General features: G+C 38.3%; 3 protein-coding genes across 8 annotated transcripts; 2 read left to right on the forward strand and 1 right to left on the reverse strand.

The window, feature by feature from the left end:
* The first annotated feature begins 68 nt into the window (after positions 1 to 68).
* On the forward strand, positions 69 to 24,034 carry LOC149654570 (F-box DNA helicase 1-like). Of its 2 annotated transcripts, XM_089846134.1 has the most exons (14): positions 69 to 834; positions 15,010 to 15,425; positions 15,927 to 16,746; positions 16,814 to 16,933; positions 17,339 to 17,509; positions 17,584 to 17,920; positions 19,430 to 19,732; positions 19,793 to 19,892; positions 20,919 to 21,134; positions 21,523 to 21,711; positions 22,170 to 22,286; positions 22,377 to 22,492; positions 23,447 to 23,566; positions 23,699 to 24,034. In XM_089846134.1, the coding sequence occupies exons 2-14, from the start codon at positions 15,269 to 15,271 to the stop codon at positions 23,885 to 23,887; spliced, it is 2,955 nt and encodes a 984-aa protein (XP_089702260.1). In that variant the 5' UTR covers positions 69 to 834; positions 15,010 to 15,268; the 3' UTR covers positions 23,888 to 24,034. The 2 variants fall into 2 exon arrangements, with proteins under 2 accessions (XP_089702260.1, XP_089702259.1); XM_089846133.1 differs by having other exon boundaries at positions 15,010 to 16,746.
* On the reverse strand, positions 894 to 5,100 carry LOC149654571 (zinc finger C2HC domain-containing protein 1A-like). The gene is made up of 9 exons (XM_089846140.1): positions 4,756 to 5,100; positions 4,492 to 4,568; positions 4,302 to 4,427; positions 3,775 to 3,916; positions 3,541 to 3,686; positions 3,035 to 3,447; positions 2,795 to 2,953; positions 2,469 to 2,564; positions 894 to 2,381 (listed from the first exon to the last, which is right to left on the reverse strand). The coding sequence occupies exons 1-9, from the start codon at positions 4,772 to 4,774 to the stop codon at positions 2,048 to 2,050; spliced, it is 1,512 nt and encodes a 503-aa protein (XP_089702266.1). The 5' UTR covers positions 4,775 to 5,100; the 3' UTR covers positions 894 to 2,047.
* LOC149654572 (F-box DNA helicase 1-like) lies at positions 5,272 to 13,458 on the forward strand. Of its 5 annotated transcripts, none has more exons than XM_089846136.1 (12): positions 5,272 to 5,554; positions 6,068 to 6,887; positions 6,955 to 7,074; positions 7,500 to 7,670; positions 7,732 to 8,068; positions 8,800 to 9,102; positions 9,163 to 9,265; positions 10,206 to 10,418; positions 10,781 to 10,969; positions 11,461 to 11,783; positions 12,611 to 12,730; positions 13,131 to 13,458. In XM_089846136.1, exons 1-12 carry the CDS (start codon positions 5,272 to 5,274, stop codon positions 13,308 to 13,310), a joined length of 3,162 nt encoding a protein of 1,053 aa, XP_089702262.1. In that variant the 3' UTR covers positions 13,311 to 13,458. The 5 variants fall into 5 exon arrangements, with proteins under 5 accessions (XP_089702262.1, XP_089702263.1, XP_089702261.1 ...); XM_089846137.1 differs by having other exon boundaries at positions 5,416 to 6,887; positions 11,461 to 11,580; positions 11,668 to 11,783; XM_089846139.1 differs by lacking the exon at positions 5,272 to 5,554 and having other exon boundaries at positions 6,354 to 6,494; positions 6,557 to 6,887.
* Positions 24,035 to 24,050: the final 16 nt, after the last annotated feature.

Below are 24,050 nucleotides of genomic sequence, written 5' to 3' on the forward strand. Positions count from 1 at the left end.
ACAGTCTCACACAGGGTGGGAAATAAGGTTTTTTTAAAACTGGACATTTATTTGGCAAGCGACCCCCCTGGCCTGAAATAAATAAACTGGTTCATGACCATTGACTAGGGCGCGTCGTCTGCTAAACTAAAGAAGTGGGTAATTAAAATAGCTCAGTTAATGTCTGTACCCTGTTTGCCCTTGAATGTTCTTAGTGGTCCCGTGGACCACCGACCCCAATCCCGATTTAATTTTTAAACTGGTCCAGGCAATTTTTAAACTGGTCATTTGCCCTGCGCCACCGCCTTATTTCCCACGCTGGTCTCACTCTCACACATTCTCACACAAACGGAAATTATATAGACCATTTCGTAAAATTACATACCGAGAAATCATCATACAGGGGCGAAGCCGCCGTTGGGTATCCTCACTAGCGCCAAGAAAGCACCATTAATGGCAGTGCGTAAGCTAGCCTCCCGCGTGTAGTGAACTCGGGCTCCGTCTGGCGTCTCTTCTTATTGCGAGGGGTATTACCCCAATTGTGGCCTCGCCCCTGTAGGTTGGTTTCTCAGTATGTAATTTCCGAAATAGTCTATGGCAGACTTGAGACTTAGCAATAGCCGACTCGATCACGCAAAAGAGAAGAAATTTGGACAGCCAATCATCTGCCTTGATGCCTTCCCGCCATTTTAGCGCCTGACTCTAGCCATACAGCTCCGTGCTCCATGCGTGCTCTAGCGCAGATCAGACTAGAAAATTCCATTCCTTTGTGTTGTTTCGTGAATCTCGGCATGTCGCCATGACGCGCAGTTTGTGTTGAAGCCTACTTCGTCTTCTTTGTCTTCTTTTGTCTCGGTAGGTGATTAATTTCAATACCTAATTCGTTAATTAAGTTAGAAATAAACGCAAAATGGTTTACGGTCTTCCCAGTGGGTATTTTATTAAGTTTCAAATTCAACAATTTACAAAATTTAATTTCTTTAAAACTTCAATAGCTTTTAATTAGTTCGTAGTATATATTACTAATTACGTATTGCACATTTTTGTGTAAAGGTAATTTCCATTACTGTAAATTAGTTACCTAATTTCAATACTTAAACTAATTAGCACCCGAAGAAACTAACGTTAATGTGCAGTTTACAATATTTAATTTATCACAATCTTAAGTAATTATATGACAAGGGGTGTTTTAGAAATGACTAGAATATTACTGGTAACATTAATATTATATTAATAAGTCAAAATGTTAAAAACTACGATTAAATTTAAGTCTAAAAGTGTAAATTATCAAGAACATATTTAGGATAGAGTAAGAACGCCGAAGTGAGGGAATGTTTGTTGATTTCGTGTATTGAGGGGAGGAGTCTTTGCCTTTGGAATTTACTGGCGCCCTCTATTGGATAAAATTAATTTGTCTTGAAGCTTGTAAACTCAAGATGGCGCTGGGAACATTTTTAAGGGTTAACTAGAAAGGAACGGTACCAATTATATTCAAAACTAGAAGATCATGGTACCAATCTTAGTTGTCATGGGCTTAGCTTTGGCGGTGGACGGCCATGTTTCGTACCTTTTTGGTTCTATGGGCAAATAGCATGGGTGACGTCACCCTAAGTCTTCTAAGATAGCTCTATAGAATGGTACTGATAGGGGAGGAGCTACGGGAACAGGACATCAATAGGTACCAATCTCAGTTGTGACGTCAGGGCCTAGGTGAAACGTCATGAGCTTAGCTTTGGCGGTGGACGGCCATGTTTGGTACCTTATTGGTTCTATGGGCAAATAGCATGGGTGACGTCACCCTAAGTCTTCTAAGATAGCTCTGTAGAGGATAGGGGAGAACCTACGGGAATGGAACATCAATAAAGGTTGTCTAAATCGTGTGGCCCGAGCTGACAACTTCCAATATGGTTGCCAAAAACCGTGGTAAGAGATAGGAGGATGTGACGTCACTAGAAAGTTCGTAGTATCAGACTAAGCTACACTTTGATGTTCTTATCGTATCCTGAATATGTTCTTGAGTGTTAGGGACAACTTTCTAATGATTTAGTCAAAAAACGTGAACAATTCCTCAAGTTATGGCGGCTGCGGCATTCGCGACTCTTCTAGCTCCACATTCGCAGCAATATTTTGCAACAGTTAAAGGGTATTTTGTGCCACATTGATGGCAAAACCGCGGTAAACGGTTCCCAACATCGGAACCACTACTACCGCGGCTTATAGGGGGTAAAGTGCTATCGCTACCACTACTACTATTACCAGTGCTGACTCTCGTTTCATCAGCCGATACTGGGGCCCAAGGATCGGTATTTTGATTACCGTATGACGTATTGTCGCTGCTGCCGATCTGAGGCATGTTATCTGTAGCCCCTCTTGTATCCCAATGACTTAGTTTCTTGGCCCAGCTGTAATTAACCCCGATTACATTTTTAATTACCGTCTGGCAACACTGGGGATCGAAACAGCAAAAAAAAAACAATGTATTTAATTACCTCATATCAAAATCAACATTGCCATTTCGAAAACTAGTTCCGAGTTCTTTCATTCTGTCTTGAAGCACTTGCATGTCCGTCATTTCATTGTTGTTTCTGAAAATTATGCACAAATTAAGTTTCAGGACTAAAGTTTAATTAATTATAGTTAATTAAACAAATTAATTTAAAACTCATTTTAATCAAATCAATGACACAAAAAAATTAAGTGCAAATATTTTAATAACATAAATAGACAACATTTAAATAAATTTGTGCAAAACATCGACAAAACTTTGCAAAACACAAAGTTAATAATGGATGCTAAAAACTCTGAAGTGACTGACTTATAGACGTTCCGATTGCTGACTTCGTTGGTCTGATTATTTCCACCTGTCCTGACACCTGGAACAGTACGCGGTGCTTTAGAAAAAACGGTGTTGTTTCGTAGTAAATCTCTCAAATCTTGCTGAAATTCGTCATCAGGTTGATCGACCATAAAATTCCTAATGAAATGAACAACGAAACAGATTCCAAATCATATTTGCAAATGGCGTCGAAATGGACACTTAAACTCCATTAAATACCTGTGAATATGGTTTGGAAACTTCTCCTTAAATTTCATGATATTTCTGGACGTCAATGACGCTTTTTCCGCAGCTGGTTTCAACATCAGCGATTGTTTATAAGCGCTTGTCGAGTTGTCGTACTTTTGCTGCGGATATTTCTTTACCACATGATTCTTATCGGGAGATGTTCTGTCCTTTTGCTGGGCTTTCGTTAACGGTTTAGCGATAACTTTCCTGTTTGTTTTTAAAGGCTGAGTTATGTTTCCATTCCTTTTTACGTTGTTGTTCTTATCAGACGGAACTGCAATTGCCTTTTTAGGCGGTAAGTCGCTTTTAACTTCAATTTCCGCTGGGGTTTTGGGTATTTGACGTGATTCAGGAACTTTTTTCTCGGATTTTGCTGAAGATTTACTTGGAAGTGGTGCTCGGTACTGCCAAAGAAATATATTAGTATAAATCCAAATCTTATCAACGCTAGACATAAAGTAATTTCATTTCTATGAGGAATTTGAAATGATACTCACTTTTGTTCGAGCTTTAAGTCGTTCCGAAGCGTCGTTACTACTGGGACTTTTAGCGATTCGGGTTTTTTGTTCTTTGCACCAAGATATGTGTCGATCCGCAGCGCGTTCGTTGAAGTTTCGACCACACGATGGACACTGAACATAACCTAGTGAAGATTAATTTTGTTCAGAAGAATGCTGTTGTTTTGCTGAAAAGTATATAACAGATATTATGTTAGCTGAAACGACACTTACCAACTGGTACCGTTATCTGCTTGGAAGTCCCTTTAATTTCAACATCATCCTCATCACCAGGCACTCCTTTTGCTGCCCAAATAGCTTGAATGAATTCTTGATGTTTTTCACGCCAATTTGACTTTGGTTTCGGTTTCTCTTTCTATTTGCATATTTTTACAACATTAACCCGTTAATTTACTTAGTTTAATTAAAGCAGGGATAGATTTAATTTTAGAAGTAGGAATGGAGAACGGTTAGTATTTACTTCAGTCCGACTAATAGCCCCCCCCCTCCCTCCAACACGTAACGAAAAGTTTAAATTATCTTATTGGCTCACTTAAACTACGTTTTGATGACGTTGCTGACGGGAACGGCGATAAATACGTAATTCCTTTTTACCTCTGTCGCTATGACCCCCCGCCTCTTCTTTCATACCCCCCCCCCGTCCCGTGGAAGGGGGTCCAGGACTTTGACGCGAGCTCACATTACTCTGTTCTCCATTCCTACTTCTAAAATTAAATCTATCCCTTATTAAAGTAACTCACTTTATGATCAGGGATTCTACTTTTCGGTAATGATTCTAGCTCAGTTCCCTCAGCACGTTTTTTAGATGAATCATAAACCTTCCGTTTTTTGGTCAAATTTTTTTGACAGATTTTTTCGTGACGTTCCTACAATGTTTTACACTTAAATCGCAGTGTTTTTATGTCATTTAAAACAAATTTATCAACTTACCAATGCCTCTGGTCGAAATGTTCGCCCACAAACTGAACATGGTACCAAATTTGTTGGAACATCTGCACTAGGCATTTCTAAACATTTTTTAAGTGAAATAAACCGATTTTAGTGTGTGATAACGGTGTAAATATGTAATTTGCAAACACTAGCTTATATTAACGAAATTTATATTTAATTATTGCATATGGTAATGCCAATGGTACCACTAACTGTACGTGTAAGCCTTGGTTTGTCAAATATTAGCGTTGTTTGTTTACATACCAGTTTCTTCGGCTTCCATTGTAATTTTTTAGTTACCGAGAGTATTTGTAAGTTTTAAACATTAACAATACCTTTTTAAATTACTATTTTAGTAGGAACCTTTAGTAAATTGAGGTTAAATGGTAAAAAATCGATTGAATGTACTTCAAGGTACTTTTTTCTGGGAAATATGGGTAAATTGGGTCAAATATATGACGAAATCAATCGATATTTTGAGGCGTTCAGTTTTAATAATTTTATTATTATGTTAGTTGTGTTTAAAAGCCAACGGCTTAATTTGATTATTTTGATAGAAGTTCCTGAACGAATCGAATTTATTGCGCCTTTTTCGTTCTAGTTTTGATGCAGACGACGTTTGTATAAAAACTGCTACGAATTCAAATTACAGCAATCGGTCTTAACGCCATTTTCTCGTGTAGTTTTCGGCTTAGTCGCGCAGTTTTATTCTACTGTGACGCGCGTAACTGTGACGTTTGTGTGGACACAGAGTTTAAGAAACATTTAAATACTCTAAAAATGGCATCAAAATCGGGTTCGGCACCATTTCCTAAGAAACGGAAATTAAAGTTAGACTCTGTTCAGTGTCAAAATTTGGGTTCGGCACCAATTCCTAAGAAACGGAAATTACAGTTAGACTCTGTTCAGTGTCAAAATTCGGGTTCGGCACCATTTCCTAAGAAACGGAAATTACAGTTAGACTCTGTTCAGTGTCAAAATTTGGCGTCTCAAGGTTCCGCATCTTTGACCAATCCAACGCAAGCACCAAACTCTAGCGCTAAAAACACAGATCCAAATAAAGGTTTGTACCCGCGTATTAAAAAGAAGAAATCTCATCATAAAGATCATAATAACTCGTCAGATGACGAAAGTTACAGTTAAAATAGTACCGGCCCTTCGCGGAATTTTCGCGGTAACAATTTTAATAGTAACCCTATCCAAAAGTACGAATTTGTATCAGCTAGTTCATTACCGCAGATGTCTGGTAATAATCTCAAACCCTCTAGCTCAAAACCACAAAATTTTAGTGATAGTATTGCGTCATCTAGTTCAGTACCAATCGCGAGCCCGCGAAAAGAAAATACCGCATCTAGCAGTTATTCAATACCGCCACAATCTTCAGCTTCTAATTGGTCTAGGGGTGGTAAAAAAACGGCTAAACCAGCCGCGCAGAAAAACAACCTTCTTAATTATTACAATAAGGACGCTAATTACAAACCTAAATTACCCTCTGTTAAATTTAGCGGTACTTCAACTACCGCTAAGTTTAATTCTAGATCAAAAACCACTGTTACGTCCAATTCTTTAAATTTAGGTGCTTATGAAAGTAGTCCAAATAGTTCCTCAACTTATAAACCGGAAAAATTGAGTTTAGCGGTTGAAATATCAAACTGCCAAAATGAGAAAGATGAAGTTATTGAAATATCCTCGGATGATAGTGATGAATTAGATAATGTTGGGTTTTTTGGCGTGAAAAACTCTAAAACTGCTGAAATAGACAACAACAACCCTGGGTCTCCATCTAAGCCGCGGATAAACTTTAATGACCTTCCAATCGAATTGAAAGAAATGATATTTGGACAATTACCACTGACTTCGTTACTGAGTAGCGCCGCCTTAGTTTGTAAGGAGTGGAATGAAATCATAAGCGATGAATATTTCCAACGTTCTCAAAAGTGGTATCACAAAATAAAGCGCCATCCGAGCAGTTGCGGAAAAAACGCCCTTGAATATATTGGGATGTATGTAGAGGAGGATCTCGAAATTATTAGCCCAGAAGAGCTTATTTCTGGAATCATTAAAGATATCGGTATTTTTGAAAAGAAAAATACTCGAGCTGAACGTGAAACTAACGCACAAATGATTGGTTATCTGAAAAATCACCGCAAATACAATGGAGCATTAACGCTTGTTAAAAAGGAGTTCCCAGAGGTCGAATCAGACCATGACCTAAATGCTTACGCCATTATCTCGGCTGTTGTAGCCATATCAGAAACTTTCGAGGATGTTAGCGGAATATTACAACTGCTAACGCACTCAAAGTCTTCCTGTAATCCAAATGATATCTTGCGATGCTTCTATTACTTGGCGTGCATTTATTATTACGCCGCGTTGATACACAAAGTCGGGAAAGGGTAAGATTACAATTTATTTCCTGGGGTAAATTTAACCTCCTGAAATGAAATTCCCCATCGATTTTAGCATTCATTATAGGCTGTATTATGCCATATATCATTACGAAAATTCGTGGTTTGGAACCCAGAACGATATGCCAATTGCGATACAGAGTAATGTTGGAGAGCAATACATTTATGAATACGGGTATTTGTTATTATCTTGTTGTTGTCTTAGGGCAAGGCTTTGCTAGGGGTATTGAAGTGAAAGACTCGCTAAGGGGGTAAAACTGCGTTCCATCTTGCTTTTTGGCGCCTGCGCAGTAGTCTCTTTGTATCACGAGAGTGCCCATGCAGAGACTGATGGCAATGTACGTCCGATCCCGAGGGTTGGTAACTTTGGCAAGCCCCCTTTTTTACGTTGGAAAGGTCTATTATAACCCATCCAATCACAAATCTATGCATATGTAAAAAGGCTAAGTGGGTGTCGTTATACGCGAGGGCGAAACTATAAATCTTGTAAGATAAGATGGTAATCCGTTCACTATTATGACATTGTCTGACGCATCGATACCCCTAGTTACCGAGTCTGCAAATTACCCCATAAATATATTATGAATTTCAATGTATTAGAGATGAGGAAACGCGTCTAACCAGTCAACAGACACGTATCATAAAGCACGAATTAGCTCCAAATCAAGTCATTAAAATTGTTGGTTATGCCGGAACCGGTAAAACCTGGACTTTAGTCGAATTCACCAAAAAACGTCCGGGGCTGAAATTCTTGAAAATTGTTTTCGATAGGTCTGGCTATTACCAATTTAGTTGTTGCTTATCATAACGAGGTACATTGTCATTATCGTAGGTCAATTTACGATCAACCAACAACGATTTTCCCCCCTAATGTCGAATGTCGTACGTCGCATTCATTGGCTTATGACGCAATTAACGTCGAGAACGTTCATAAATACGAGATTTTTTTAATGGAACCCAAAGATTTGGAGAAATTAAATTTGAAAGGTCCTAAACATAGGAAAGGACAAAATCCCAATGCGGTTGAATTAGATCGCTATCGAGGAGCTGTTTTGAAAAGTTTAGAAAATTTTATTAATTCGGCTGATGAAACAGTCACCATTAAACACGCTCCCAGTTCTTACCATGAAAAAGATAAGGAAATTGATTTTCGCAAGAGGGATCGTTTGGTAATTTTTTTTTATACGGTGTTTCAAAAAGCGCAATTAAAGGACTGAAGTACATACATACAGTAGAATTAGTTCTACGGGAAATCAATTTTGAGTCGAAAATGTTCTGTATTTCTATAACATTTTGCCCTACCCCCCCCCCCTGCACAAGTGACAATGACGTCACGGAGAGGTATTACACTGGACGTTTCTGTCTGTGTGTCTGTCACCGCGTTGGCAGTTGTCAAATCCGAGCAAACGGGTCCGCAGAAAGCAATATTAGCTCATACTCCATTATCATCGTTAGGATTAAGAAGTAGGACTTCGGGTTTTCTTATCATTTATCGTGAATCAATCGCCTTATATACCCTGAATTTCCAAAAATTGTTGAAGAGGCATACGCTTGAATTCAAACGTCAACAATAGCTGTTTCTTAAAACGATTTAACTAGAATTTTGTAAATTAATGACGATTAAAATTATTAATACCCTTTATATTTATTTAATTATTTAAGATTGCGCATCGACAAGGAGAGGTTTATAAAATTGCTTTCCCAACTTGTTTTAACGGGTCATCCGTAAAACACAAATCGCAACTTTTTTAGGCGGTGTCCCCATTGTGACAAAATCGGCTGGTCATAGAAGTATAGAACATTTTAGACTCAAAATCGACTCGAGTAAATCAATGTGTACTTCGGCCCTACCAGTACCACCCTTAATGGATCACCGAGTATTAAGTAAGGGGCTTTTCAGGCTATGGTTAACGACGCAACAACTATATGGGAACGTATGATTGACCCGAATGACTTAGAGGTCAAAATGATGCATGATGGGTATTTGAAACTTCATCAATTGCGGAAACCAAGTTACGAGGGCTACGATTGTATTTTGGTTGATGAAGCCCAAGATTGTAACCCGGCTATGTTAAGCATCATATTGAATCAGAAAGTCCCCAAAATCATTGCGGGCGACCCCAATCAACAAATATACGCCTTTCGTGGCGCCGTAAATGCTTTGGAAAGCATAGAGCATACCCACGTTTATTATCTTACGCAAGTACGTCTTTGCCTAGTACTTGAATTTTGAACCCCGGCAATAAGTAATACATTGTTACAGTCATTTCGATTCGGTTACGAAATTGCCTACGTCGCAAATACAATTTTATTTGAAACTCAAAAAAGAGCGCGTAGTCAAACTTTAGTCGGAGGAACGCAAAAAGGTTGGTTTGGGATTTTTGAAGTTTGGAGGGTTAGTTGATGGGCTGATCTGATCACACTTCGCGTAATCCGCGTACACTAGTTCGGTTCGACATAATTACGTAATCATATTGTAATATTCGTAATTCTTGTAATACTGATGTAATCTCGGCTCACACGTGATGTATACTCTGTAGTCTCCGTGCGGTGTTCATACAAGGGAAATTCTGAAAACCTTATGGGAATCAGCCAAGTTTTTGAGTTTTGAGTGAGTTTGCTCTGAAGTGGTTGCTTCAACTATAAAAGAACATTCTCGTTGTTTTAACTCCGTTTATGGGGAAAACTCAGGAAAGTCGGTATTCCAAAATTTTATCAAGAAGTGATATCTTGTTTACTAGGGGGAAGGTATAAGTTCGCCCCACATTTCCAGCTTTATCTCCAGTCCAAACGTAGGTCCGGTGTTAATCCCCGCCGCCTCTAAATTACAACCAGCAGCATCTCATTGGTTCTTGAAAACTCACGTCAGCGCGACGCGAGTGACGAAAATTACGTATTTTCCGATTGAGGAGAGGCAGCGAAATAGCCCGGCCTACTTTTACGCCCCGCCCCCCTTGTATTTTGAAAGGGAGACTGGGACTATGGCGCGCGCGAATACTTAGGCAATAGGCATCTTATACCTTCTCCCTATTAAACTAGATATCACTTCTTGGTTGTATTAACAATGTCGTGGCACGAATCGCGATGTAATCTTGGCATAAATTCAATATATTTACGTAATATCGACGCACTCCTCATAATTACGATGTAACTATGATGTAATCTGCTTAATCACGGTACTTAATTGCGTAATGCGAGTAATCTCGTAATGCTTAATCGGTATACAATTAAACAATCCGAATGTGATCAGCCCATTTCATTCGGTAAGGCTACTTTGACTAATATGAGAACTATTTGTTCTTGGAGCCTTTATCAACCAAAAACACATCGGACAATTGGCAATTTTGGCACGTACCGAGGCTGGTTTGTTTAAGGAGGCTGTGAGAATGATTTGTCTCAAAAGTTTCAATCCCATAGCACCAAGGAATATTTTGCCATATTTTTTCGGCAAAATATGGCTTAGAAAACTTGCAGATATTTATAATTTGAAAATGCTTGAAGATCAAAACAAAACCCGAGGTGGATTACTGTTTAACTGTTATTATAAGTTTATAAGTGATATGTTCCTTCCATAAGTATGACACTTCCAATACTTCGTAATGCTACTGTGAGACTTACAGCTCGAGCTTGTTCGAGAATTGAAGTCCTACACTCGGTTAATTAATTTTGCAGCTAGGACTTCCATCTAGGTCCTATTTGGTCTGCCTTTGACAGAAGCGCCTCACCAGGCCTTCGCTTTACCCTGAATCTATGACCTACCTCACTCACTTCATGACGAGCTCCAGTTTCTAAGTTACCAGTGACAAACTTATGGCCAACATATCTTATGAACTAATGCTGTTATTAATTGTGTATAATTTTCAAATAAATTTGATTCTTAGATGAGGTCGTGATAAAGGATGAGTTCATTCGAACATTTCGCAGCTTTTCAGCGCTTAAAGCGTACGCTATGGCTGCTGATGATGTAGAGTTGAATGGAAAAATTCGACTTGTTGAACAATACAAAGAAAATATTCCTAGTTATGTCAAAACGATCCTCGAAAATTGCGGACGTAACATCAAAACTGCAAGTAAGACGACTGGGCCGCCATTGTGCTGGTGGTTGGCAATAGCAGTTAGTCGAAAATATATGTATTTTCAATGGCCAAGACTTAAGAAAAATATTTTAATTAATCTTTGATTGATTGATAGATAACTGACATAGACGTCGATTAATTTCTGTTTAATTGTATTATAACGTCATTATGCTTGCCATAAATATGTATCTACTATAGAAGCTTTCAGTATTAGCGTTTAAATAGGGGTTTAATGTTTTTTCAATGGGCAAGGCTTAGAAAAAATATTGTAATTAATTTTGCATTTATTAATATCTGACAGACGTTGATTAATTTCTTTTATATCGCGTTATAACGTCATTATTCTGTCCGTAAGTATGTGTCTACGATAGGAGCTTTCAGTATTAGCGTTTAAATAGGGGTCACTTAATGTATTTGCAATGGACAAGGCTTAGCGTCACGTGTTATTATAAGTTAACTTTGTTATTTTTTTTTTTCGACGTCAGACGTAGTTTTCAGCACCGTCCACCACGCCAAAGGATTGGAATTTGACACGGTCATGTTGGCTGATGATTTCTCAATAGAGGGTTACCCATTAGTACAAAACATGCAAAAACATCTAAAATGTAGGCCTATACGACGAAATAAGAAAAAAAAATCAAACTTAATACCAAAAATAAAGACGTACGCGTTTTATTGGGTCATTTATTTAGACCAAGAAGATCAAGGCGTTGTCAACGAGTTAAACATTTTATACGTGGCCACGACTCGAGCTAAGAAATGCTTGTTGTTAAATTCCGCTTTGTATTACATCTTACTCGGGGCTGGCGTAAGTGTTCCCATAACAACTAAACTAAGCCTATTTTACTGGGACTGGGGAATGGCGAATGTAGGGGTTATGGAATGGTCAAAAGTTGAAGCGATAACGGAGACCGTGCAACCAAGAAGTGATATCTAGTTTATTAGGGAGAAGATATAAGATGCCTAAGTATTGGCGTGCCATAGTCCTGCAGTCCCCCTTTCAAAATACAAGGGGGGGGACGTAAAAGGAGGCCGGGCTATTTCGCCTCTCCTCAGTCGGAAAATACGTAATTCGCGTCGCGCTGACGTGAGTTTTCGAGAACCCGGCAATGAGATGCTGGTTGTAATTTAGAGGCGGCGGGGATTAACTCCGGTCCTACTACGTTTGGACTGGAGATAAAGCTGGAAATGTGGGGCGAATTTGTACCTTCTCCCTAATAAACTAGATATCACTTCTTGGTATAAATTTGGATCGCTGCGTATTTTGAATCGTCTACTTGAAGACAGGACAATGATAGGACCATAAGTTTATAAGATGTGCTCCTTCCATAAGTTTGACACTATATAATTCGTAATGCTTCTGAGAGACTTAGAGCTCGAGATAACTAGTTCGTGAACGACAAGCGAGAATTGATTGGCTACACTCGGTGGTTAATTTTGCATTACTTCCATCTTCATACCTATTTAGTCTGTACTAAGCCTTTGACAGTTAAGACATAAAGGTTCTCAACACACCATTTGACCCCCTGACATTTTGAGAAAGGGTCTGTTAATTACGACAGCGCCATTTGCAACTCATACGTTCAAAATTCCCCTTTTCAAACTTTTATGAAGCCATATTATGATCACATGTAGGAAAGGTTCGAATATCCTATTTTCCATACGGACGTGCGATCCTGGGTTTGTTGCGGATGTGACGTCAATTTAGACAGGTCAAGAGTGAAATTTGTTCTGACAAGTCGCAATTTAACACTCGTAAGTACTGTTGTTGTTATGAACTTAGTTTACGCGTGATTTGTTACGTATTTGCACTTGAGAAATCCTGTTGTTGCAATGGGAATTTCGGGCTGTAAAGTATGCATCGGTGGGTGGGTTAAAAATTATTTGAAATACGTCAGAGTCACGTGACCAAATAGAGGCGTGGTTCAAAAAACCTTAGTTCGTTTTATTTCGGAAATAACCACTACAGGAAATTGGCGCTGAAATCTCGCGAAATACAAGGACTGTCCTGTCTCACACCATGTGGAGTCTTTGTATCTTGTCGTCACGTGGTGCCTGTGACGTATTTCAAATCATTTAGCTTCTTCGCATTCCTTTTAAAGCCAATTGGTTCTGTAGATATTATGACGTGTTTGATTTGCGGGTTATTTGATAGGCTAACGGCCAAGAAGCCATTAAAGAGGGTAGCCTTTGTCAGCAATGTGTCACTATAGGGAGACACCAAGGACTTGAAATTGTCCATCCTGATGGTGTTAGGTTAAATTTTGAAATCGATATTCAAAACGCTCCCAAAGTGAATCGAATGCTGTTTTCGGAGTTAATTAAATTGGAGTAAATTACCTTGATTGCCTCAATCAAGTTAATTAGTGTATTGTTTAAACTCTAATACAGATGATGTCAATATGTATACAAAATAAATATGTTTCTAATGTTGAAGTTTGATAACAGTCATTAAAATAAAAAGAGGAATGTTTATTTGCGAAGCGTTTTTTTTTTATTTATTTTTATTTTCAGCTCTTGAATATAAAATATAGTTAAACAATATTTTATTTTGTTTTGTTTTTTTAATAAATAAAATTAATTTTAAAGCGTTTTAAATTATTAATTTATGTCGTCGTTGAATTATTCTTCGTCGTTTATTCCATTAAGGCTCTCCACCATTGGTTTTAAACTTTCAATCTTTGACGTTCCGCCGATTGCAATAACGCTCCCAAACAAAGCCAGATTTCGTTGTTGTTAAAACAGTTTGACCTGCAAATAAAAGAGTGTTTAAGATTGGATATTTCATTACAAAACGGACAAATTTTTTCATAGACAGATTTTACTGGAAAATATTTAGTTAATAACATTGATTGGCTACTAAAACAAAGAGTAAACACATGTGGAATGGCTAGCTTTATAGCGTAATCATGCAAGGCCGGATTAAAGGGGCTAACCGGCGTTGTTGGGGTGAAGTCCGCCCTTAGTTCAGGGGGAAAATACCCAGTTCTTTGGCCATAAGGAATGGCGCCACCGTCGCGGTGGGCGGGTAAGCAATATGCTAACCAACAGTTTGACCCCCCCTTCACCCCAACAGCTCCGGCCAGCCCCTTTAAGCATATTTGCACCCGGGGGCCGAGATAGTGTGCGCCCCCTTAAGTCGGAAAAAACGGAACAGTAAATGTCGCTAAGGGGGAATAGTTTAATGCGCCCCCAACAAGCGTTGCGCCCGTGCCCCCTCGGCCCCCCTTTAATCCGGCCCTGACATCATGACAAGCTCCAGTTTCTAAGTTACCAGTGACAAACTTATGGTGAACATATCTTATGAACTATTATAGATCCCTGCAAATCTGATGTATCTCTGGTTCCCTGTAAAGTTGGTAGCATTCTTCGCAAACTCTATCCAAACTGGCGAACTCGGCAGAATCGTACTTTCCAGCAGTCTGGGAAATAGCACACTTTCTCTGGTCCAAAACCAGTTTATTAATTGCAAATCTATAAGAAAACAAAGCCTGGGACCAGTTTAGAGACCAGTTTATTATTTCGGACCCTAGGGGGGTCACTGGTCCCGAGGACTAGTTTAAAAAATATCCTTATTTCCCAGACTGCTTTCCAGCGCATATATGACGAAATCAATCGATATTTCAAGGCGTTCAGTTTTAATAATCTTATTATTTTGTTAGTTATGTTTAAAAGCCAACGGTTTAATTTGATTATTCTGATTGAAGTTCCTGAACGAATTGAATTTATTGCGCCTTTTTCGTTCAAGGCTCTACATAAGGCACTAGTCAAGGCATTTGACTACTAAAAAAATGCCTTGACTACTAAAATAAATCGAAATCTGGGGGTTCACTAGTCAACTTGACTAGTAAAAAAAATGTCCCAAATATTCGTAAACCATGCGTCTCAAAATTAATTTTTAATAGATCTAAACATTTAGTGGTAAAGCAAATATACCTTACCTTACCATCTTGTTTTTATACCCCCAATATTTCCCCCACTAGTCAGTGACTACTAAAAAAATATCCTTATGTACAGCCCTGTTTTCGTTCTAGTTTTGATGCAGACGACGTTTGTATCTCAACTGCTACGAATTCAAATTACAGCAATCGGTCTTATCACCATTTTCTCGTGTAGTTTTCGGTTTTAGTTACGGTTTGACTGAAGTATTGTTTAAACGCTGTATCTTTTTAATTTCAAATATCAAAATAAGCCTAAATTAGGCTTAGTCGCGCAGTTTTATTCTACTGTGACGCGCGTAACTGTGACGTTTGTGTGGACACAGAGTTTAAGAAACATTTAAATACTCTAAAAATGGCATCAAATTCGGGTTCGGCACCATTTCCTAAGAAACGGAAATTACAGTTAGACTCTGTTCAGTGTCAAAATTTGGCTTCTCAAGGTTCAGCATCCTTGACCAATCCAACGCAAGCACCAAGCTCTAGTGCTAAAAACACAGATCCAAATAAAGGTTTGTACCCGCGTAAGAAAAAGAAGAAATCTCATCATAAAGATCATAATAACTCGTCAGATGACGAAAGTTACAGCCAAAATAGTACCGGCCCTTCGCGAAATTTTCGCGGTAACAATTTTAATAGTAACCCTATTCAAAAGTACGAATTTGTATCAGCTAGTTCATTACCGCAGATATCTGGTAATAATTTCAAACCCTCTAGCTCAAAACAACCAAATTTTAGTGATAGTATTGAGTCATCTAGTTCAGTACCAATCGCGAGCAGTACCGCTTCTAGCAGTTATTCAATACCGCCACAATCTTCAGCTTCTAATTGGTCTAGGGGTGGTAAAAAAACGGCTAAACCAGCCGCGCAGAAAAACAACCTTTTTAATTATTATAATAAGGACGCTAATTACAAACCTAAATTACCTTCTGTAAAATTTAGCGGTACTTCAACTACCGCTAAATTAAGTTCTAGCTCAAAAACCACTGTTACGTCCAATTCTTTAAACTTAGGTGCGTATGAAAGTAGTCCAGATAGTTCCCCAACTTATATACCGGAAAAATTGAGTTTAGCGGTTGAAATATCAAACTGCCAAAATCAGAAAGATGAAGTTATTGAAATATCCTCGGATGATAGTGATGAATTAGATAATGTTGGATTTTTTGGCGTGAAAAACTCTAAAACTGCTGAAATAGACAAGAACAACCCTGGGTCTTCGTCTAAACCGCTGATAAACTTTAATGACCTTCCAATCGAATTGAAAGAAATGATATTTGGACAATTACCACTGACTACGTTACTGAGTAGCGCCGCCTTAGTTTGTCAGGAGTGGAATGACATTATAAGCGATGGAAAATTCGTACCTTGGAAAAAGTGGTATCACAAAATGAAGTGCTTTCAGATCGATCACAGACAAAACGCCGTTGAATATGTTGCGCTGTATGTGGAGGAGGATCTCGAAATTGTTTGCCCAGAAGAGCTTATTTTTGGGATTATCAAAGATATCGCTATTTTTGAAAAGAAAAATACTCGAGCCAAATGTGAAACTAACGCGCAAATGATTGGTTATCTGAAAAATCACCGCAAATACAATGGAGCGTTAACGCTTGTTAAAAAGGAGTTCCCGGAGGTCGAATCAGACCATGACCTCAACCCTTACGCCATTATCGCGGCCATTGTAGTGATATCAGATACGTTCGAGGATATTAGCCGAATATTACAACTGCTAACGCACTCAAAGTCTTCCTGTTATATAAATGACTTATTGGAATGCTTTTATTACTTGGCGTGCATTTTTTATTACGCCGCGTTGAAACACAAAGCCGGGAAAGGGTAAGATTACAATTTATTTCCTGGGGTAAATTTAACCTCCTGAAATGAAATTCCCCATCGATTTTAGCATTCATTATCGGCTGTATTATGCCTTGTATCAATACGAAAATTTGTGGTTTGGAACCCAGAAAGATATGCAGATTGCGAGACAGAGTAATGTCGGACAACAATGCATTGATAAATACGGGTATTTTCAATTTGTCTTAGGGCAAGGCTTAGCTAGGGGTATTGAAGTGAAAAGACTCACTAAGGGGGTAAAACTGCCTTCCATCTTGCGTTTTGGCGCCTACGCAGTAGTCTCTTTGTAACAGGAGAGTGAGGAGAGTGCACATGCAGAGACTGATGGCAATGTATCAACCCCCTTGTACGTCCCGATCCCGAGGGTTGGTAACTTTGGCAAGCCCATTATTTACGTTGGAAAGGTCTATTATAACCCATCCAATCAAATCTATGTATTATGTAAAAAGGATAGAGTATTTGTAGTTAAATACGAGCGCATTGTCAACTAAGATGTCACACATCGATACCCCTAGTTTCGATTTCGAGTCTGCAAATTAACCCCATAAATATATTATGAATTACAATTTATTAGAGATGGACGAACACGACTAACCAATCAACAGATCCGTATTATAAATCACGAACTAGCTCCAAATCAAATAGTTAAAATTGTCGCGTTTGCCGGAACTGGTAAAACCTCGACATTAGTCGAATACACGAAAAAACGTCCGGGGCTAAAATTCTTGAACATCGTTTTCAATAAGTACTTAACATTTATCACCCATTACCAATTTAATTGTTGCTTATCATAACGAGGTACATTGTCCATTATCGTAGGTCAGTTTGCGATCAAGCACAAACTTTGTTCCCACGTAATGTCGAATGTCGCACGGCGCATTCATTGGCTTATCGATCAATTGACGTCAGGAAGGTTTATAAATTCGCGATTGGTTCGATGAAACCCAAAGATTTGGAGAGATTAAATTTGGAAGGTCCTAAACGTAGCAAAGGACAAAATCCCAATGCGATCGAATTAGATCGTTATCGAAGAGCGGTTCTGACAACTTTCGAAACATTTATTAATTCGGCTGATGAAACAGTCACCATTAAACACGCTCCCAGTTTTTACAATGAAAAAAATAACAAAATTGGTTTTCATGACCAGGATCGTTTGGTAATTTGTTATGCACTGTGTTTCAAAAAGGGTAATTAAAGGACTGAAGTACATACAGTGGGATGGTTTTATGGGAATTTAATTTTGACTCGGAAATGTTCTATAGTTCTATAACATTTTGCCCTACCCCCTGCACAAGTGACGATGTCGTAACGGAGAGGTAATACGCTGGACGTGTCTGTCTGTCTGTGTGTGTGTGTCTGTTACCGCGTTCGCAGTTACTGTAGGCAAATAGAAGCAAACGTGTTTACAGAAAGCAATTTTAGCTTCTACTCCATTATCATAGTTAGGGTTAAGATTTACGCGGCGATCGGCTAGGGTTTACGAAAAAAAGTCTAGCCTCCCAATGGCAATTTCCGCAATTGCGGGTTTTCTTATCATTTATTCAAAATATTGTTCAAGAGGCATACGCTTGAATTCAAACGACAACAATAGCATAAGGAAATTATACTCTCTCTCTAAGGGCCCAAGCGCATCTATTATTAAAAACATCTAGTTCTGCTAGATGTGACGTAGATTTTGTATAGGGGCTCCTTCCGAATTTTTCGTGAAATTCGCGGGAGAGAAAAATAATTTTCAAAATCAGCCACGACCGATATCCTAAGCCGGTCGTGGTCTGAGATAACGCTCCCAAGCGGTTGGGAATCAAACTAAAACAGGCGGAGAGGCGAGTGGCGAGACGCGAGAGAGGAAGGACTGAGGGGAAAAAATAAGTAAGAGAATTTCCAGAACCCCCCAGTTCTCTCAGACACAAGAGGTAAATTCGCGCTTAGTAAAAATCACGAAGAGCTGTCGTGAGAAATCTTTGAAGGACGGAAAAATGTTCAATGCCGGGTTACTCTGCAGCGAATGCGCTCGGCCACTGTTTAGGCTATACAATTATTATACCACTTGAGATGAGACGGATGGCTAACCAAATCGGACATACATACATTTCATCCGTAACATAGAATCTTGGGCCCTTAGAGAGAGAGTATAATTTCCTTATGACAATAGCTATGTTTCTTAAAACGATTTAACTAGAATTAATCTAAATTAATGACTATTAAAATAATTAATCTAAATTAATGACTATTAAAATAATTAATCTAAATTAATGACTATTAAAATAATTAATCTAAATTAATGACTATTAAAATAATTAATCTAAATTAATGACTATTAAAATAATTAATCTAAATTAATGACTATTAAAATAATTAATCTAAATTAATGACTATTAAAATAATTAATCTAAATTAATGACTATTAAAATAATTAATATCAATTATATTAATTTAATTAAGAAAAAAGCTCTTAATTGCGTCTCGACTCGGAGAGGTTTATTCAATTGGTTTCCCAACTTGTTTTAAGGGGTCATCCGTGAAACACATACACTAATCATAACAGCAAAATCGGCTGGTCGTAGAAGTATAGAACATAATAGACTCAAAATCGTGTATATCACTGTGTACTTCAGCCCTACCACCCTTTATGGACCACCTAGTATTAAGTAAGGGGGTATTTCAGGCTATGGTTGACGACGCGACAACCATATGGAAGCGTATGATTGACCCGAATGACTTTGAGGTTAAAATGATGCATGATGGGTATTTGAAACTTCATCAACTACGGAAACCAATTTACCGGGGCTACGATTGTATTTTGATTGATGAAGCCCAAGATTGTAACCCGGCTATGTTAAGCATCATTTTGAATCAGAAAGTCCCTAAAATCTTTGTGGGCGACCCCAATCAACAAATATACGCCTTTCGTGGTGCCGTAAATGCTTTGGAAAGCATTGAGCATACCCACGTTTATTATCTTACGCAAGTACGTCTTTGCCTAGTACTTGAATTTTGAACCCCGGCAATAAGTAATACATTGTTACAGTCATTTCGATTCGGTCCCGAAATTGCTTACATCGCAAACACGATTTTATTCGAAACTAAAAAAGTGCGTTGCCAAACTTTAGTCGGTGGAAAGCAAAAAGGTAGGTTTAGTTTTTTGAAGTTTGGAGAGTTAGTAATTAAGTCGGTTGATGGGCTGATCTGATCACACTTTTGCGTAATCCGCGTACACTTGTTCAGACATAATTACGTAATCATATTGTAATATTCGTAATTCGTGTAATACCGCTGTAATCTCGGCTCACACGTGATGTATGCTCCGTTATCTTCGTGCAGTGTTTATACAAACAGGGAAATTCTGGAAAACTTTTGGAAATTTAGAATTTTTAGTAAAATTCAGGGAAATCAGGGAAATTTTTGAGGTAGTTTGAGTAAGTTTGCTCTGAAGGGGTTGCTTCAACTGTTAAAGAACATTCTCGTATGCTCGTACGTTGTTTTAACTCCGTTTATGGGGAAAAAACTCAGGAAAATCGGTATTCCAAAAGTTGTATCAAGAAGTGATATCTAGTTTATTAGGGAGAAGGTATAAATTCGCCCCACATTTATAATCTAGCTTTATCTCCAGTCCAAACAAACGTACGTATGTCCGGAGTTAATCCCCGCCGCCTCTAAATTACAACCAGCAGCCATCTCATTGGTTTTTGAAAACTAACGTCAGCGCGACGCGAATGATAAAGAAAATTACTTGTATTTTCCGACTGAGGAGAGGCAGCGAAATAGCCCGGCCTCCTTTTACGCCCCCCCCCTTTGTATTTTGAAAGGGGGACTGGGACTACTTGCTTGAATACTTAGGCATCTTATACGTTCTTCCTAATAAACTAGATATCACTTCTTGGTTGTATTAACAATGTCGTGGCACAAATCGCGATGTAATCTTGGCATAAATTCAATATTTTTTACGTAATATCGACGCACTACTCGTAATTACGATGTAACTATGACGTAATCCGTTTAACACGGTACTTAATTGCGTAATGTAAGTAATCTCGTAATACTTAATCGGTGTACAATTAAACAATCTGAATGTGTGATCAGCCCATTTTATTCGGTAAGGGTTAATGTATAAGGGAACTTTGTTTGACTAATACGAGAACCATTTGTTCTTCGAGCTTTTATCAACCAAAAACACATCGGACAATTGGCAATTTTGGGACGTAGCAATGCTAGTTTGTTTAAGGAAGCTGTCAGAATGATTTGTCTCAAAGTCTTAAATCCCGGAGAACCAAAGGATATTAGGGGATATTTTAACGGAGGGACAGAAGGCCTTAAACAACTTACAGATATATATCAATTGAAATTGCTTGAAGATCAAGATAAAACCCGAGGTGGATTTACTATCTAACTATTATCATAAGTTTATATGTTCCTTCCATAAGTTTGTCGACACTACCTATACTTTGTAATGCTACTGAGAGACTTACAGCTCGAGATAACTAGTTCGAGAATTGAAGTCCTACACTCGGTTAATTAATTTTGCAGGACCAAGTTCCATCTAGTTCCTATTTAGTCTGTACATACTAAGCCTTTGACAGCGCCCCAGTCACCAGGCGTATGTCCGATCGCTTTACCACGAATCTATGACCTACCTCAATCACTTCATGACAAGCTCTAGTTTCTAAGTTACCAGTGACAAACTTATGGAAGGCCAACATATCTTATGAAATTATGCTATTATTAATTGTGTATAATTTTTTAAATAAATTTGATTCTTAGATGAGGTCGTGATAAACGATCGGTTCATTCAAAAATTTCGCAGCTTTTTAGCGCTTAAAGCGTACGCTAATGCTGCTGAAGATGTAGAGTTGACTGGGAAAATTCGACTTGTCGAACAATACAAAGAAAATATTCCTGGTTATGTCGAAAAGATCGTGTCGAATTGCGGACGTAACATCAAAACTGCAAGTAAGACGACTAGGCCGCCATTGTGCTGGTGGTTGGCAATGGCAGTTATGTATTTTCAATGGCCAAGGCTTAGCAAAAATATTTTAATTAATATTTCTTTCATTGATTGATTGATAACTGACATAGACGTCGATTAATGTCTGTTTAATTGTATTATAACGTCATTATTCTGTCCATAAGTATGTGTCTACTATAAGAGCTTTCGGTATTGGCGTTTAAATAGGGGTTTAATGTATTTTCAATGGGCAAGGCTTATCAAAAGAAAATTAACAATTTTGTATTTATGATTCATTTCTTTTATATTGTGTTATAACGTCATTATTCTGTCCGTAAGTATGTGTCTACTATAGAAGCTTTCAGTATTAGCGTTTAAATAGGGGTCACTTAATGTATTTTCAATGGACAAGGCTTAGCGTCACGTGTTATTATAACTTTGTTATTTCGTTTTTCGACGTCAGACGTAGTTTTCAGCAGCGTTCACAAAGCCAAAGGAATGGAATTTGACACGGTCATGTTGGCTGATGATTTCTCAACATTGGGTTACCCATTTGTACAATTGCCAAAATTTCAACAAAGTAGGCCTATACGAAATCTTAAGAAAAAAAAATATCAAACTTAATGCCAAAAAATAAAGACATACGCGTATTATTGGGTTATTTGTTTAGACCAAGAAGATCAAAGCCGTGAAAACGAGTTAAACATTTTATACGTGGCCACGACTCGAGCTAAGAAATGCTTGTTGTTAAATTCCGCTTTGTATTACATCTTACTCGGGGCTGGCGTAAGTGTTCCGATAACAACTAAACTAAGCCTATTTTACTGGGACTGGGGAGTGGCGAATGTAGGGGTTATGGAATGGTCAAAAGTTGAAGCGATAACGGAGACCTTGCAAACGAGAAGTGATATCTAGTTTATAAGAGAGAAGGTATAAGATGCCTTAGTATTCGCGCGAGGCCAAAGTCCCAGTCCCCCTTTCAAAATACAAGGGGGGACTTAAAAGGAGGCCGTCGGGCTATTTCGCTGCCTCTCTTCAGTTGGTCGGAAAATACAAGTAATTTTCGTTATCATTCGCGTCGCGCTGACGTTAGTTTTCAAGAACCAATGAGATGCTGCTGGTTGTAATTTAGAGGCGGCGGGGATTAACTCCGGACCTACGTTTGGACTGGAGATAAAGCTAGGTTATAAATGTGGCGCGAATTTACACCTTCTCCTTAATAAACTAGATATCACTTCTTGGTATTAAACTAGATATCACTTCTTGGTATTAAACTAGATATCACTTCTTGGTATAAATTTGGGTCGCTGCGAATTTTGAATGAATAGACCCTTTTCAAAGAGACGGCGGGGGGGGGGTCGCATCGTCCGCTTGAACATTGATAGGACCATAAGTTTATAAGTGATATGTTCCTTCCATAAGTGTGACACTCCCTATACTGTTCGTAATGCTACTGAGATGGACTTACAGTACTCGAGATAACTAGTTCGAGAACGACAAGCGACGTGAATTGAAGTCCTAATACACTCGGTGGTGGTTAATTTTGCCGGACTTCCATCTTCATATCTATTTAGTCTGTATTACTAAGCCTTTGACAGTTAAGACATGAAGGTTCTCAACACACCATTTGACCCCCCTGACCTTTTGAAAAGGGTCTGTAACGACAGCGCCATTTGCAACTCCTACGTTCAAAATTCCCCTATTCAAACTTTTACAAAGCCATATTATGATCACATGTAGGAAAGGTTCGAATACCCTATTTTCCATACTGACGTGCGATCCTGGGTTTGTTCCCAATGTGACGTCACTTTAGACAGATCAAAATTGAAATTTGTTCTGACACGTGGCAATTTAACACTCGTAAGTAATGTCGTAGTTTCGTTACGTATTTGCATTAAGAAACCCAGTTGTTTCAATGGGAATTTCGGGCCATTTAAAGTTAATTGGTTCTGTAGATTTTATGACGTGTTTGACTCGCGGGTTATTTGATAGGCTAACGGCGAAGAAGCCATTAAAGAGGGCAGCCTATGTCAGGTATGCGCCACTCAAGGGAAATACCAAGAAGTTCTAATTGTCCATCCTGATAATCATTTGTTCGAATTTGCAATCGATATGGATTCAATTCAAACTGTTCCCATAAAAAATCAAAAACTGTTTTCGGAGTTAATTAAATTGGAGTAAATTACCTTGATTGCCTCAATCAAGTTAACTAGTGTATTGTTTAAACTCTAATACGGACTATGTCAATAAGAATACCTAGTAAAAATGTTTCTAATGCTGGAGTTTTGTAATAGTCATTAAAATAAAACAAGAATGTTTATTTGCGAAGCGTTTTTTATTTATT

This window comes from Phalangium opilio, unplaced genomic scaffold (genome assembly GCF_054372755.1).
Source record: "Phalangium opilio isolate 3A_F unplaced genomic scaffold, DU_Popi_V2 ptg000079l_1, whole genome shotgun sequence".
NCBI classification, from domain to species: domain Eukaryota; kingdom Metazoa; phylum Arthropoda; class Arachnida; order Opiliones; family Phalangiidae; genus Phalangium; species Phalangium opilio.